Here is a 17,758-nt window from a genome sequence, read left to right on the forward strand (position 1 = left end):
CTTTCCTGTACATGCAAAAAAAGGTAAATGCCCGGTACGTTACACGCTTCATCTGCCACGATGAACTCTCCAGAGGAACCGAAAAAAAATATAGTTGTGGTAACTATACCATGCATCGTCATATGGAGAGGTGGCACCAATTAATTATAGTGCTGCATAAAAGAGAGATTTGGAGGAGAACCCCTGACCTGCTAGTACATTCATCAAAGAAGTGGCACTGAGAGCTTCAGAGGCAAGGGAAACGGTCCCAAATATTTAGAAGAACTTTGGAAAGATTAAAATGACATGTTTAGATTGTGGCAAATTAATTTCATGTGGACAGATGAGTGTTACTCTAATAAATACAGCATATGAACATCATCATAGTCTATGGTTGGTAGAGACATTTTGACTATATCCTGGACCTGCCCGTCCTCGCCCAAAATGGCGCCGGAATAAATGGGACTAAAAACTCCTTGTTGTGTACTGGTTGCAGAACCTTGAAATCACGAGATACGTATGCAGTTTTGAAGCACATGGCGGGCGGGGACGAGAATTGATTGACTATTTCGACATCCCTATTGATATTAAGTTCTGATGTGTTATTGATTACTGTACTTTTGAAAGTTCGAATTAACGTCACCCATGGTACTTGCCCGCAAATGTATATCTAGATAATTTTATTGTAACTGGCCCTGTCGTATTTTAATTATAAAATGTACGTCCACCGATTCCGTAACTGTTAGACACCTTAGTTCTTGCAACCTAATGGCCCGCCCGTTACGTTCCTCTACAGTGTAAATGTCTATTCATCATATACGATTACAGTTTGCTCTGTGGCAGGCCCACGTGGTTATAGGCTCGTATTTGTATAATGACATTTTCACAATAAAGGTTTTTAAAAGAAAACATGGTAGTAGTATATACATTGGTAACGTTTTTAATAATAGTGACTGTTTTAGAATCATTAAAAGGCAAGTGAAATAAAGCAGACCAATTACATGAAGGGTAAAAGGTATAATACGAAGGAACGCAGTAAAGATAAATGGTCAAGGGCTGTTGTGTTTTCTATTCCTGTAACATAAAGTGATCGATAAGAATCTCATATTCAGGCGTATCGGCGACTAAGACAGCAGGTCGACCCTCTTTTGCTCAACGGCTCCGTCATGGGACGAAGAAACGCTCTTTTTTTCGAAAAAAGAATATATTTTACTTGCAGGACAGTTGTAAAATTTCCGGGAAAGTACATTAGCCTGGAACATTATAACATATATTTAAGAAAAAATAATGTTCGGAAGTAATGAAAAGCGTAATTTTTAGGTCATATGACCAAGCCTTTCATCATTACAATAAGAAAAGTAAAATGAACCAATGAAAAGTTTTATTAACAAGTCACATGACTTGTTATGCTTACGTTACGCGCTGCGCGCCCCGGATGACTTCCGGATGCGCTAACGCGGCGCGTCATATGACGCATTACGCGACAACGCAGGTACAGAATATAGTCAAAATGTCTCCACCAACCAGCGGTCGGAACACAACCCCTTTCAGCAGGCTAAATAGTTCTGTTAAATGGCAACAGAAGGGACAGGCAACAAGAACCATCAGTCAAAGAGGGGAGGGCTAGTTCTTCTCTACCGGGTTACATTGGGGCGCTACCGGAACTGATCGAATTGGTAGTCTACAGTGTTTCTGGATGTTTCAGACTGAAGCTGGGGTTAGCATGAGAGCAGCACCATTTCGTAGCTCCGTCGTGGTCATTCCGCAACCAATCATGGCAGCCGTTCTTTATCGTTATTTTGGGCGGGGTGGGTGGCGGAGCCGAGCTGTTTTGCAGCCATCATTGTGTGGAGTTCAGTTCATCTCACTAGTTTTGTATTTGTCATGAGGGGTTGTTCCTAATGTTTCTATTTTAGCGAGGTCAAAAAGAGATCCCATTAGTGGCCTACTGATTTTGCTCGATTCCTTTTCTTTTTTTTTACACGATTTTTCGTTATCTGGAAAGACTAAACAGAGTATTGCGACTCTGTGTTTGTTTGTAAATAGAGAATGAACCAAAGAGAACTAATTCTAAAACAGTAAATACTTGGATAACAATCAATCAAATGGAGAGAGAAGCAGGCACGACGGATTACAACGGGGGCAAACGCCTGCGTTAACTACCTTTCACTATCTGCAAAGAGAGAGTACTCCTAATAGAAATGAGGGGGGGGGGGCACCATTCAAAGCAGATCAGTGTGCATAAACACGAAAATGTTTTCACTTACCACGTACTTGACATTCGACAGCTTATGATATTTGCTATTAAAAAACCATTGAAATTCACTGAAAAAACCATAGGTTATAGACCATATATAGTTAGGAATTAGCATTTACAAAACCTTGAAAATTCACTGAAAAAACCATAGGTTATAGACCATATATAGTTAGGAATTAGCATTTAAAAAACCTTATTTTACTCACACAAAACCATTGAAATTCCATATATAGTTAGTTGCACTAACTATATATCGCGCACCCGCAATCCACTGCTGATCATGTCACATATTACATCATTCATGACATGGTCAGTGACATCACTGATGACATCACTGATGACATCTCAAATGACATCACTGATGACATCACTGATGACATCTCATTTGACATCATTCTTGTGCTAATACGATAAACCTCTTCAGACTCTAATATAACCTTAGATACACTCAGTGTATACAGACACTCACACACTGCCACTCATTCATGGAGTTACTCACACACCCAGTCAGTCATGCAAAGAAACAATCTCACCTCCATTTCTTCAACTATACAGTTAAACACACCTTACTTATTGAAACATATACTAACACATATTTACTCTCTTATACAATCCCTGATACAAGTTCACAATGATCGATACAACCACTCACTCATTCAGTGGCTCTCATGCACAGTTATTTATATATGCCAACTCTCACATGTACTGTGTTTTACATATGTACTTACTATGACATGTAGCATTGAGATATCCATTCACTCATCAATACACTCATGCACACAGTCAACTGCCCATGTAGCTGTTTCCACATGCACTCTTGAACTCATACACCTAGTGAATAAACTGCTCACACATCTATGCATAGAGTCACACACCTTCCAGCCACCCCCACACAAACTCAATCTCCCATAGAAATACTTGGGCAACCAATTAATAACACATATAGCCTCTCGTATAGCTAATGATCAACACATGCAGCAGTTTACAGAACAACAGACATAATGATGCACAAATTAAGACAGTTTAGTCACTAACCCATGCATTCAGTGAGACACATTTAATCACTCACTCATACAGTCAGTCACGCACCTACTAAATCCTTCATCCAGACACTTATACATCCACTCATTCTTCAATATGTAAGACATATTTTAACTTTACAGAAACATACAGTCACTGGATGTTGTCATCAGTGATGTCATCAGTGATGTCATTTGAGATGTCATCAGTGATGTCATCAGTGATGTCATTTGAGATGTCATCAGTGATGTCATCAGTGATGTCACTGACCATGTCATGAATGATGTAATATGTGACATGATCAGCAGTGGATTGCGGGTGCGCGATATATAGTTAGTGCAACTAACTATATATGGAATTTCAATGGTTTTGTGTGAGTAAAATAAGGTTTTTTAAATGCTAATTCCTAACTATATATGGTCTATAACCTATGGTTTTTTCAGTGAATTTTCAAGGTTTTGTAAATGCTAATTCCTAACTATATATGGTCTATAACCTATGGTTTTTTCAGTGAATATATATATATATATATATATGCGGTGGACATTTTTCACGAGTGCATCATCGAGGATTTGAAAAAACTCAACCAACAAATCCAGAGTACAAACAATATGTCCAGTTTTCAAACCCAACAATATCACAATCTCATGGCAAAACTGTCAAAAAACCAAGAAATAGTAGTTAACTCTTCCGACAAAGGAGGAAACATTGTTTTGTGGCAAAAAGATCAATACATCAAGGAAGCAATGCGACAACTTGCAGATACTAACTGCTATGTAAAAAGCAATGGTGTCCAATACAAGCATGCTAAGGATAACGTCAAAAATTTTTTGTTATCATACAAAAGAAGCAACTTGATTTCAGCAGCTGAATATGCTTTCCTTTTGGTGGAACATCCGGTTATGCCACATCTGTATCTTATTCCCAAGGTGCATAAAATGAAAGATCCAACACCGGGAAGACCCATCATTTCAGCGATCAAGAGTATGGGTGAGAACATTTCACGGTATATTGACTTTTATCTACAAGAGCATGTCCAAATGTTGCCCAGCTTTATTAAAGACACAGGAGACGTTTTGACTAAGCTGGAGTCCATACAATGGCAAGATAATTGGTGTATTATCACGTTAGACATCGAGTCATTGTATACATGTATTCAACATACTAAGGGCATTGAGGCAATCAGACATTTTTTGGGACGTAAATCCTGTGCATATTACAGCCATAACAAAATGATATGTGATTTGGTGCAGTGGTGCCTCAACAATAACTATTTCTCGTTTGGTAAGGAGATATGGAGGCAGATACGCGGTGTTGCTATGGGATCCTGCTTCTCTCCCAGCTACGCGTGCTTGCACGTAGGGTTGTGGGAGGAGCAGGATCTCGTCAACGTCCCTGGTATCCAACATGTGAAGCATTGGATGAGATTCATCGATGATGTGTTCTGTGTATGGGAGGGCGACATAAATGGTGCTAAAATCTTTGTCGATGCTCTCAACACCAATTGTTTCAATCTATTTTTTACATCAAGCATTAGCACTTCTTCTGCTGAATTTCTAGATGTCTGTATAAGTATCAACGGCGCAGTGATTGGCACTTCACTGCATCGAAAACCCACTGCAGGCAACAGTATTCTGCACGCCAGCAGTGGGCATCCCAGACACGTAATATCCAGTATCCCTTTGGGTGAGTTGTTGCGCTTAAAGAGAATCTGCAACACCCAGGAAAAATTTGAGGAAGGAGCAGTTGCCATGATGGCCAGACTACAAGCTAGGGGTTACAGTAAAAATTGCTTGTTTAATGCACTAGCAAAGAGCAGAGAACGATCAAGAGTCTCTCTACTGGCACCTAAATTGCTTGATGACAATACCAGTACAGACACTGTTAGATTGATAACAACTTACAGCAGACAACATCGCCAAATCAAATCCATTGTTAACAAACACTGGGCTATACTCAAGACAGATGGTGTTCTTCGTGACAGGACCGCTGACAAACCAGTGGTGACATTCAGACGGGCAGTCAGCATGCACAACAAGCTGGTTAAATCCAGCCCTGAACTGCCAAAGGCAAATGAGTGGTTTGGAGGTAAAGGTTTCCACAAATGCTTTTCCTGTCGAGCTTGCAAATATGGTCAAAACACCACCCACTATAGTACCCCATTTTCCAACATGGAATTACCCATTCATGGCAATTACAATTGCCGCACTGAGTTTGCTGTTTACGTACTGACATGCACCTGTGGTCTGCGCTATGTGGGTAGTACCGGTGCCCAGGTGCATGTCAGGATATTGCAGCATCTACGTGCCATTGTTAATCATGACGGGGCATATCCAGTGGCGCGTCATTTTAACATCAGACATAACAGGGATCTGTCTTGTCTTACCTACTATGTAATTGACGCTGTTGCCCCCCTCAGACGCGGTGGCGACCGCGATAAACTACTACGCAGATTGGAAACGCGGTACATAATCAAGCTTGACAGCAAACAACCCAACGGGTTGAATGCGACTGAGGATTTGCACAATTTTCTGTAGATAGTCGTTTCAATCGCATCCACAGCGTATTTAGGCCCTTATACCTCCATATTGGAGGTTTCAGCAATGCTTTACTTGCACTTTAGATTGGGGTACACACAAATATTTCATATGACACACATTAAGATGAAAACAAAGAGTGTACTCCAGTATGATGACCTCCAGTCCTACTACCATTTTTAGATTGGTTGTTTTGGTTATCAAACAATGCGGTCTTTTAAATATTATTTGGTTATTCTTTGGGTGGTTAAGTTACACTGTGAATATATAGGAGCACTTGTTAATCATTGTAATTACAATTTTTTGCTAGTAGGTCTTAATATTTATGAAGAACGAAATTTATAAATGCATAAATTTTAATAAATATATAGGACTGTAGCTTATAGTCACGGTTAAACACCAGGTGCATTTAGTGGCAATTCCTTTGTCGCATATGATCCAGCTGAGCTCTGGTCTAAGTTCCAACAACATTGCGTCAGGCCTAGCATTTAAACTTGTCCACAATGTCATTATATGATCATTTAATTTTTTGGTCTATTGAACTATGTAGCTAACAAGGTTATTCACTATGCATGTAGGCATTTTATTTTAATTAATCAGTGGATTATTTATCTGCATTCAAGCAGTTAAATATAACAACAATGTCATTAATGTATTCATACAGTAATTTTCTGTGCATGTTCACAATGAGTGTATACTGTGGCAGAATCAACATTAGTGGTATCATTTTTATCGCTATGTACGTCAAATGCCTCTTCATGACATTGTCCATTATCCCTGATTTCTTTTACATGTAAAATGAAGCGTTGTTGCTTTAAATCAGTGAAATCCGGGCCACGGGCTGGACTATGTGATGCACGTGTGGGAGGTGTGGCCCATAGGTGGGGTCAGAACCAACAACATAAAAAAGAAAAACAAAAAAACAAACGCAGTGTGTGTGAACAAGAGTACGCTAGTACTCGAAACGTTGCATTTTGAAGGTTTGTGAATAAAACAACCTGCCTGGATATCGTGGGGTCTGTCTCTTCTTTCGCCGCGCAAGTGAGGGTCTGAAGATTTCGGTGATATATATATATATATATATATATATATATATATATATATATAATTTTTATTTTTTTATCACAAAAAGTAAACGCCGCACTCAGGAACTGTGATTTACTGATTTATTAAGCAAACTCCACAGGCAGTCTGTCACACCGACGCGTTTCGGGCACACGTCCTTCCTCATCAGTGATGTCATTTGAGATGTCATCAGTGATGTCACTGACCATGTCATGAATGATCTAATATGTGACATCATCAGCAGTGGATTGCGGGTGCGCGAAATATAGTTATTACAACTAACTATATAGGAGCAATTTCAATGGTTTTGTATGAGTAAAATGTCCAGCTAACTATAACACCACTAAAACTTATAGTTTTTTGAGTGAATTTCAAAGTTTTTTAAAAGCTAATTCCTAACTATATAACTCCTGAAACCTATGGTTTTTTCAGTGAATTTCAAAGGTTTTTAAATGCTAATTCCTAACTATATAAGGCCTGAAACCTATGGTTTTTTCAGTGAATTTGCAAGTTTTTTTTAAATGCTAATTCCTAACTATATAAGGCCTGAAACCTATGTTTTTTTCAGTGAATTCGCAAGGTTTTTTAAATGCTAATTCCTAACTATATAAGGCCTGAAACCTATGGCTTTTTCATTGAATACCCAAGGTTTTTTAAATGCTAATTCTATTAGCGGATACCGTTTTTATATATTAAAACGTTTTTTAAATCTCAAATGCCTGCTTTGCTAACAGAGTTTTTAAGCACTGGCTCTTTTGTCTCTGGTGGCCATCTTGTGAGACTGCATATCAGAATTTTTTTAATGAAATATAAGAGGATTTGAGAAGTCACTCAAAATGTGCCCTAATTTTTCTTTCTTCAGCACTAATCATAATTACTATGGCAAAATGAACCCCCTCATTTTGTTCCTTTGCAAATTAAATGTTTTAAGTGTTAACACTTTATTCCAATCAAGATGACTTCAGGTGTGCCATACTTTTGTCATAAGTAAGACTGATAGCGCTCTAGTTGTTCTTTAGAACACTCTGGGACATTCTGTCATTGGGCTATAGTTGGGCTACATCTGGCTGATATTTGGGCTACATTTGTTTTTTTTTGTCTCTGGTGGCCATCTTTGGGCTACATTGGGCTACAGTGGGCTACATTGGGCTACATTGGGCTACATTTGGGCTCTAACATATTTATAGCCCAATGTAGCCCAATATATATTTTTTCAAAGTTAATTTTCATAAAAACCACTGGAGCACATATCTTGAGACATAGCAAAGGCACATCGGGCTACCAGTCCCTACAATTTTGCCAAGTTTGGTGGAAAACCATTCAGCCGTTCGGGCTAAAAGTGAGTCCAACCGCCCTATGGAAATTAACATGGGGAAAACACGTTTTGGGACCCCCTTTTATCTCGGCCACCGCTTGACGAATCCCCCCCAACCTTTCAGGGAAGGACCGAAGCGCCGCGAGGCAAAGTTAAGGAAAATTTCAGGAAGATTCCTCAACCGGCGCCGAAGGTTTTCCCAATAGAATGTTGCGATTTCCCTATGGAAAACAATCCTAACTATATATACCTACTGGCTATCGCCAGTAGGTAATATATATATATATTCAAACAGGTGCTGTTTTGTGATACAAAAAGCGAAGCTCAAACCCAAATCCTTATAGCGTGTTATTTATTCATAACAAAAACGTCAAAAAACACCCGACGCGTTTTGGTGCAGCCGCACCTTGGTCACGGGTCAAGGAGGATTGGCGAAATTGCAAAAAAAAAATATATATATATATAAATATATATATCTTAAACTCTCAGTGCCTGTTACCAGATATATATATATATATATATATATATATATATATATATATATATATATATATATATATATATATATATATATATATATATATTCTGCTCAATTCTCCACGTAACAAAGAATTACCCGCACTCACGGAAGTTTCGATTTTTCCAGGGTTGCTTTATTTCAAACAGACAAAGACAGACGCCCTCGTGTTTCGGCACACAGCCTTTTTCGATGTCGGTAGCCACCGGACATCGACATGTTTTTAAACATATTCACCTCATTAAAGGAAGGACTACTGGTCAACTGACCATAATCAGCGCCATTTTAGAGTGGTGTTTCATCATTGTTAATGTAATCACTTTCTATTTACCCGTTTTGATGTTAAATAACAGTGTAAACCACTCAGTGATACAAGTATGCTAGAGCGTGAGATAAACATTTATCGCCATCCTCTCACAAATACAATTATCATATACTGCTATTTCTGCATACTGGTTAGAACAAAACAAAAATGAGCCGTGGATCGGCCATTATCCTTCCGGAAATACTTTGTTTTCATAAGGGGTAAGTCAACCAATAATTTCTAACTTTATATACATTCTTATATTTGTCATAAATCATGTGACAATTTTGGTATATAATTTATATCATCTCAATATTTCATTGTTACATTTTTCATTTTTATATACTTTTATATTTCTACAGTTCACTAAGAAAGTTCATGTTTAGTCGATTCATGGACACACCAAGATCTGTTTTATGACCCTGTTCCGAACAAATCATATTGCAGGAGTCATAAATCATTTACTATCCAAACAAAATTCACAGAAGCAGTTAATCCTAAAAAACTACGAAGGTTCTCAAATACCATGCCTATGTACACATATACAATTATATACATATATACAAAATGCAGAGAATTCTAATTGCATCTTTGCAAATCAAGTAGCTGTTGTCACCATGTATTTATGTACCCATGTGAACCATCAGGTCTTCACCACTATTCATGCCCCAAGGTGTTTTGGTATGCAAATCTATAATGTACCTTGATTCAAGTCTGCGAAGTTTCTTAAGTCTATCACCTCCTCTGATGTTATCAGGAATCGAATCAAGGCCATAGCACATTAACTTGTTCCTGTCGCTTTCATGTACTTCGGCAAAATGTCTGGCGACTGGATAGGCCTGATCTACCTTATCAATTGCCCTCATGTGCTCTAAGATTCGAATTTTAAAGGGGTGCACCATGCTGCCTATGTACTTCAGCCCACATGGGCAAACAAGACAGTACACCACATATGGTGTACTGCAAGTGATAAACTTGCTGATTTTCTTAATCATGCCAGAATCTTGGATAGTGTAAGTAAGCATTCTTTTGCTATTACAGCATGCCTTACACTTATGGCAAGGGAAGAAACCTCTCATATTTTTCAGAGTGTTACTTTTGGAAGGTACCTTATCTAAGTGGCTCCGCACAAGGTGGTCACGAATGGATCTAGCTTTTTTAAATGTGACCAGTGGGTAGACAGGGACATCATCACCTATAACGCTGTCTGCTCTTAAAATATGCCAATTTTTCTTCAGCATACGCTTAAGGTGATTTGCTTCCGCTGAGTATGGGGTAATTAGTCTAAATTTCCCTCCAACAGTTTTTTTGTTATCTCTCTTTTCTTCAAGTAGACTGTCCCTGGTCATGGCTCGTACTTTGCAAAGTGTCTTGTTCAGGGTGATAGGATTATAGCCTCTAACAATGAATCTGGCTACACTCTCGGTGGCTGCAATTTCGAAAGCATCATCTCTTGTGCAATTTCTCCTGAGCCTAAGTAATTCCCCATAGGGGATACTTTGCACAAGTTTGGGGGGGTGACTGCTGGTTGCGTGCAATATCGAATTGCCAGCAGTGGCCTTCCGATATAATGATGTTTCAATCTTGCCCCCAACAACTTGTATTCTCAGGTCCAAATAGTCCACAGAAGTCGGACTAACTGTCCCCGTGAAATGCAAATTGCAATCATTGTCATTCAAGTATGTAATATAATGACGTGCAGTTTCCTCAGTTCCTTGCCAGATGATGAATAAATCATCGATATATTGATGCCATTTTATTACCGAGCCCCTGGACATATCGTCCCTGTAGGTTCTGGACACCTGCTCCTCCCACCAGCCCACGAACAAGTTCGCGTAGCTGGGAGCGAAGCAGGTGCCCATCGCCGTGCCAGACACTTGTTTGAAGTAGGTATCCTCGAAGAGGAAGATATTGTTGCTCAAACAGAATTGTAGAAAATCAATTAACATACAATTATGTTGTGCATATCTAAGCTGTCTCTTTTTCAGATATGTTGATACTGCTTCAATTCCCTTCGAGTGTTCAATACAAGTGTAAAGACTTGTTATGTCCAGAACAATTAGTAAGTAGTCAGGTTGCCATTGTACATTTTGGAGTTTTGATAAAAAGTCTTTGGTGTCCTTAATATAGGAAGGCCCCCGCTTGACGAATCCCCCCCAAACTTTCAGGGAAGGACCGGAGCGCCGCGAGGCAAAGTTAAGGAAAATTTCAGGAAGATTCCTCAACCGGCGCCAAAGTTATTCCCAATAGAATGTTGCGATTTCCCTATGGAAAACAATCCTAACTATATATACCCACTGGCTATCGCCAGTAGGTAATATATATATATATATTCAAACAGGTGCTGTTTTGTGATACAAAAACCGAAGCTCAAGCCCAAATCCTTATAGCGTGTTATTTATTCATAACAAAAGCGTCAAAAAACACCCGACGCGTTTCGGTGCAGCCGCACCTTGGTCACGGGTCAAGGAGGATTGGCGAAATTGCAAAAAAACAAATATATATATATAAATATATATATATCTTAAACTCTCAGTGCCTGTTACCAGATAGTGTGATCAAGAGACCGGTGGGTCTCGAAACGCGTAGCGACTTCTGAAAAATAAAACTTTGGCGAGTTTTACCCTCTATCTGAGTGCGCATCAAATCCTTTTGATAGGAATCTGGTCTGTATATATATATATATATATATATATATATATATATCACAAACACAACAGGGTCCTGCTGAGATCCTCTCTCCCAAGCCAGGTGGCGCAAAATTATCGGCGGACCACACAAAGTCGATTCAATATTCCATTTCAAGTCTGCTTCACAGCAAAAAGGTTGCGCACTCAGGATTCCGTAATACCAGATGATTTATTGTTTACAGTTTTACACGCTACGCGTTTCGACACTAAGAGTGTCTTGATCACACGTGAGTTGTCATATATATATAGTTTCACAGGGGGTTCCAAAGAAATTCATACTTACTTTTCCTTAATCAGTGTAAATTGCATTTTAATGTACATCAATTTCATTTCCAGATGTTAAAACCAATGTGGCATTCGTTTTATCATATTTAGGTGGGAATGCTGCTAATTGGAGTGTTTCTTAAATAGAGAGAAATTCTTTATTTTTGTATCATTATTTCGCCTTTTGCAAGCCGTACAGACGTTGTTTGACAGAAAATCACATACCCTCTCTTTAGAAAATTGGTAGTTACATTTGAAGCAGGACCACATATAATCCTTTAATAATTAACACTTGTTGGCCCAAAGAAAAAACATGTATGAGACCACACTAGAGGTAGGTGTTGGAATGAACACAAAGGAGCTAATTATGATATCGATTGGTCCGACACCAACGCAACGTCTGTGTCGGATCCACCGACCTCTCACACAGTGATCCGCCCACCACATTATGATGCAGCGGGCGGAGGCATCGGGCAGAGGGACTTTCGGCAGCGCTTCTGACGGGCTCAAGAAGCCCGTCTGTGCGTTGGAAGCCATCCATAATCCACATTGACGGCAGAACCAGCCTCGGCTCCGCCGTCGGGATTATGATAGCACTTTCAGACAGAAGTTCCATGTTGGCCTTTCCGACATAGAACTGCTGTCAGAAAGTGTCTTTGGGGTCCCCATCCCTCTGTGGCCTCCGCTCTAGGGCCTGGGCAACACCCCTGCACCGTGTGGCAGGTGCTGCATGGTGCAGGGATGTTTCAAAGCCTCCATTTGTCAATGGAAGCTTGTGCTGCGGGCATTTTACACCCACCACACAATCTTCCATTGACAAATGGAGGTTTGCCACCACCCTATGGGCGGTCACATTGTAATAGTGCAGTCGGATTTTCTCCAACGCTTACGTTGGTCCGACATCGTAATAAGGCCCAAAGAGTTTAGTTTTCAGGAAATTACAGCTTCATATTGAGCTTCAGAGAGTTGGTTGCACAGAGATAGAGTTCAGCTATATCTATTCACAATTGTAAGCGTGCTTAGTAGAAAGAAAGAAAGAAAGAAAGAAAGAAAGAAAGAAAGAAAGAGAGAAAGAAAGAAAGAAAGAAAGACAGCTATCTCTGTGTAGGAATTCATTACTTTCTGCAAACCTCACTGATGACAGTAATGAGGCAGAAGTTGAGTGCTGCTTCCCTCTGTTCTACCCTTTGCCCAACTTTACCTCTTGCCATCGTATTTACATACGCATTACTATTGAAAATACTATTGGACAGGCAGATATGTATGCATGACTTCCACCCACCTGGTATGTAGTCGGCAAGTATATGTATCTTTTGTCTGTAGGGTCCAGAACAAGCTTGGGAAGGACAGGAGTTTCTTCCACAGTTTCATACAGGATCTCTGGACATCCTGCTCTGAAGGTGTGGTCAAGGGAAACCTACGAAAAACATAAGGAGAAAAATGTATTGTCAAATCCTTTTATTTCAAATAGCACAACAGAAAATGCTGTGACGTTTCAACTTATGTGCCCAGTTCATGGTTATATCACAAGTGTAACCCGTTTTACCCCAGGGAGTTTCCTAAGACCTCCTTCTCGGTAGCATTTCCTTACATTTGCATCTAGTTTGATGCTATGTGTGCAGAAGCAGAACCCTGCCTGCTCCATGTGTCATACACATTAAAGGAACACGACATGACGTGTCAGTGTAAATACAGCGCATACACTAAGAAGCTAGATGAGTATCACTCTCAGTTTATTTACAGCTCCTGCAGAGCACGACAAACTATACAGAAACAACCACAGCACTCAAGCAAATCAAGAACAAACAGTTGCCTGGGTAGCAAATAATCAATTAATCATAATGCCTCTCACTGCCTCATGCCCTAATCACTCACCTGCACAGGGGATATAGCTTGTATCCTACTACGCCTTCCTGGCCAGGGCTATCTCAGCCCTCCTGAGGAGCGCCAACCTCCCCAGAAGTGTTTTAGACCTGCTCTGGGGTATGAACAGGAAATTTGCAATAAAATCTCCTTTTGGTCTGCATTTGTTGGTCTCTACCAATAATCTCTAGCTGTCAAAGCAAAAGCGTGCATCAAGGGTTGTGGGCAAAGGCTCGTGAGAAGGAACCACATGCCAGGTAACTCATCATGCAATCAACCTGTACCTCAACAGCTCTTCCGCCAGTCTTCCTTCCTGGAGGACTTACATTGCTAGCTTGCTCTGAGGCCTCCAGACACATGGCTTGCCTGGTGCTGAAGAAGTAAAGCGCCAGTTGCAGTCTGCAAACTCCCACATGCACACTTACACACACATGCAGGGAAGGTGGCCCTGTACAAGCCCTCAGCAACAAATAGATGGTGGTTCAAAACAACCCAAGGCGATAGTCGCTGTTTTAAACACACATCGCTTTGCATTGTTAGATTGAAATAACAATGCCCCTGATGTATGCCAGAAGCTTAGTGCTTGAAATATTTGAAGGCATTAAATATTGAGTCTTTGTTAGCTTCTGGTCTTTCATCCCTTTCATATGAAAGGGACTACACCTACTGCTTGGAGCTCCAGCTATATGTTATGTTATGTTATAGTTTTTTATTGGGCGCACAGCTGCTCCAGCGAAGGAGCGTCCTGGCGCCTGACAAGGTTAAACACAACATTACTAAAAAACACAACCAGAAGAGAAAAGCTAGAGGGCAGATCTAAAACAAGAAAGTTATAGACAGGCAGCTTTCAAACTATGGTTTATCATCCACCAAATGTGCTCAAATGGTGCTTCTTTTTACAGGTGAGTTTATCGCGTCTTCTGGTAGCTTTAATTATTTTAATGATATGTTTAATTGTACAATTGGTATTTACGTGCTGCAGGTCTGCCATTGGAATATAGTGCAAGATATGGGCTGAAGAATTGGGGCACAAGAATTGATTTGAAATGGGCCCCCGCTGCCTTCAGCCGACCCTAGCTGACTGTATTCCACAATGAAGGCTGTTTTTCAGCTTTCTGACATGTTTTCAATCAGCAATGTTTAGGTTGTTATGCGGGTCAATTACAAGGCAGCCCCCAAATGCCGAGCCAGACCCTGTCACCTATTGCTTTAGCCATTGAAGCAAGTTTGCTGAATTCTATTCAGGGCTTTAACAGATAATAAATGCACGTAAGGGCCATCAGCCCACATCCAATCTGCTATTGTACCTGCCTCCTTCTCCACCGTAGAAGCTACACAGCTTTCTGCCATGGCAGACAGCTTTTTAACAAATCAGAATAAGACGTAATGTATCACTCTCCAGGCTACAACATACTGTAGTGTTGCCGTTCTAGTGTTCACGCTACGTCACCACGTAGCGCGAACGGCGGCCATTTTAGGTCGCGCGCCGACAGCGCGAATTCAGTCCGGAGCGCGAGCTAAGGGTGTAAGCTCGGCACTCTTCGTTGATAAGGCCTTAATTAATAAATGATTATAGTGTTGCACACAAGAAGGTGTCCTGTCGTGAATAGGAGGAACCATACCTCTACAGTGGCGACGAGGCAGGGATCCTGGAAAAAAAAAAAGAAAATACCTCCAGGAAGCACCCACAAAAGGCACCAAGGCAGGACAGCCACACAGCAGCACAGGCAGGCCCCACACTGAGAGGCTGGGAGATCACGGAGAGCGTGGCAGTAGCACAAGAAAACACCAGGACCAAGAGGGAACAGCAAAGAACCAGGTACGAGGGTACAGTTCACCCAGAAAAAAAAAGAGGGAACCACTAGGACCAAGAAGTGTGAAGGGGCAGGAAGAAAGTCGCCCACAGCCACCGCAATCCCAGCACAGAGCGCAGGAGTGCTCCAGGGGCAGAGGGAGCCCCGTCTGGGCAGGAGCACTGGCGGAATCAAGGGGCAGTGAGGAAGGAGACGCAGAGAGCCCCCGCCTCCAAGCAGAACAGGGAGAGGAGAACAGTGCGCCAGGCAGTCCCAAAAGCCAGAATACAGTACCGGATAAACGCGATACCATGTGCGCGCAGGCGACTTTGGCGACAGCCCCAATACCATTTCTACTAAAACCGGGTGAACCCCTAATGAAGTGGAATGACTGGAGGGAGTACATCCTGAATTACATAGAAGACGAAAATGAGGAGACGTTCACGAGCAAAAGGAAAAGAGGAATTTTGCTGCACAACCTAGGCCCGGAAGGAATCAGGGTATTCAAGAACCTAGTACCCAAAATCCGGCTAGACACAGATGACGATGTATTCGCCCATGCGATTGAAAAACTCAATGAGCACTACCGGCCGGCAGTGAGTGTGTCGATAGACCGCTACAACTTTCAGCAGCGGAAGCAAGAAACCGGAGAATCCATTGACGAATACATGACGGCGTTAAAGAAATTAGCATCGACATGCAAATATGGCGGACTCCATGAGTTCATCAAGGATCAAATTGCGATGCACACAACAAATAAATCGGTGCAAGATAAACTATGGGCGAGTGGTGAGTCCTCCTTGAAAGAAGTGATCGCGATAGTGAAGAAGGCGGAACTGGCGCGGAGATGCGCAGATGCCGCCAAAAGAGAACCAGCAGTAAGACCGATGGTGAACAAGATTGACGAAGAAGGACCCAAAGGGGGGCCCAAGAACATGAACACGGCGTTCAGAGGGCCCAGCAAATGGCCGGGAAAACCGGGTCCATAAGGGAAGCAATCGAGAGGAATGAGGAATCCCTGCTACTGTTGCGGCAGTTTGGCCCATGAAGCACATGACAAGAGATGCCCAGCGTTCCGCGCCAAGTGTATGTTTTGCGGTGTAATGGGTCATTACGAAAAGGTATGCCGGAGGAAAGGCAGCCGCAACACGGTAAAATACGTAGACCAAGACCAAGAAGGCGTGGAAGAGAGATGTGAAGAGGAAGAAGACGAGGTGCTATGTATAGAGGAGCAAGTTCTAAGTGTGGACACCAGGAGATCGAACAAACCGGTATTGGACATGTTGATAGGCGGTGCGATGATAAGCGTAGTGGCAGACTCAGGATCGCCATACATGATAGTGCAGAGGGCAGTTTGGACCGAGAAGTTCACGCCTCAACTGGGTTCGCAGTTGGAACCACCAGACATCAGACCTGTCACGTACCTAGGAGACCGTATCCCCATAGTGGGATTCAGACCGTTGAAATTTGAATTCAGAGGATGCAGTGCCGCCTGCAAACTATACGTAGCTGAAAAGGGCCCGTTGTTATTGGGCTGGATGGATCAAGGAGACCTGGGCATCAAGCTGGATCCCGGTGGAGCGGTACAGGTGTTGATGACGGAGCCGGAACAATGGCCAGACATAGAAAAGTGGAAAAGAGACTTCCCCGAGGTGTTTGGTGGAAAAGTCGGGAAGTTAGAGAAATTTTCTCACAAGATCGTCCTTAAGGCGGATGCCTTGCCGGTATCGCACAAAGTCAGGAATGTGCCGATCGCTGTGAGGGAAGTGGTGCAACAGGAGCTGCATGAACTGGAAAGGAATGGCATAATCGAACCGATCACGTGTGCGGAGTGGCTGGCGCCCCTGGTGGTAGTCATGAAACTCAATAGCAAAGTCCAGTTGTGTGTTGTCCTGCGTGAACTAAACAAAAGTATCGTGGTGGAGAATTTTCCATTACCCCGCATCGAGGAAATGCTGGTGAAAACCAAAGGAAAAAAATGGTACTCCACCATTGATTTGACGTCGGCGTACCACCAGATAGCGTTACACCCGGACAGTAGGAAGCTGACGTCGTTCATTACTCCTTTCGGGTGTTATCAATTCTGCAGGATGCCTTTTGGCCTTGCATCAGCAGCGGCCGTCTTCCAGAAACTCATGCATCGCCTCTTTAAGG

At 41.7% G+C, this 17,758-nt stretch overlaps 1 protein-coding gene across 1 annotated transcript in view; it reads right to left on the reverse strand.

Annotated features, from left to right (window-relative positions):
• PLXNC1 (plexin C1) overlaps positions 1–17,758 on the reverse strand; it is a 510,673-nt gene that overhangs the window by 343,960 nt on the left and 148,955 nt on the right. The window contains exon 3 of the mRNA XM_078676006.1: positions 13,231–13,365. Coding sequence (XP_078532132.1) covers positions 13,231–13,365 — 135 coding nt within the window. The remainder of the gene's footprint in view (positions 1–13,230; positions 13,366–17,758) is intronic.

The sequence above is a fragment of the Lissotriton helveticus genome, chromosome 1_1, assembly GCF_964261635.1.
Source record: "Lissotriton helveticus chromosome 1_1, aLisHel1.1, whole genome shotgun sequence".
NCBI classification, from domain to species: domain Eukaryota; kingdom Metazoa; phylum Chordata; class Amphibia; order Caudata; family Salamandridae; genus Lissotriton; species Lissotriton helveticus.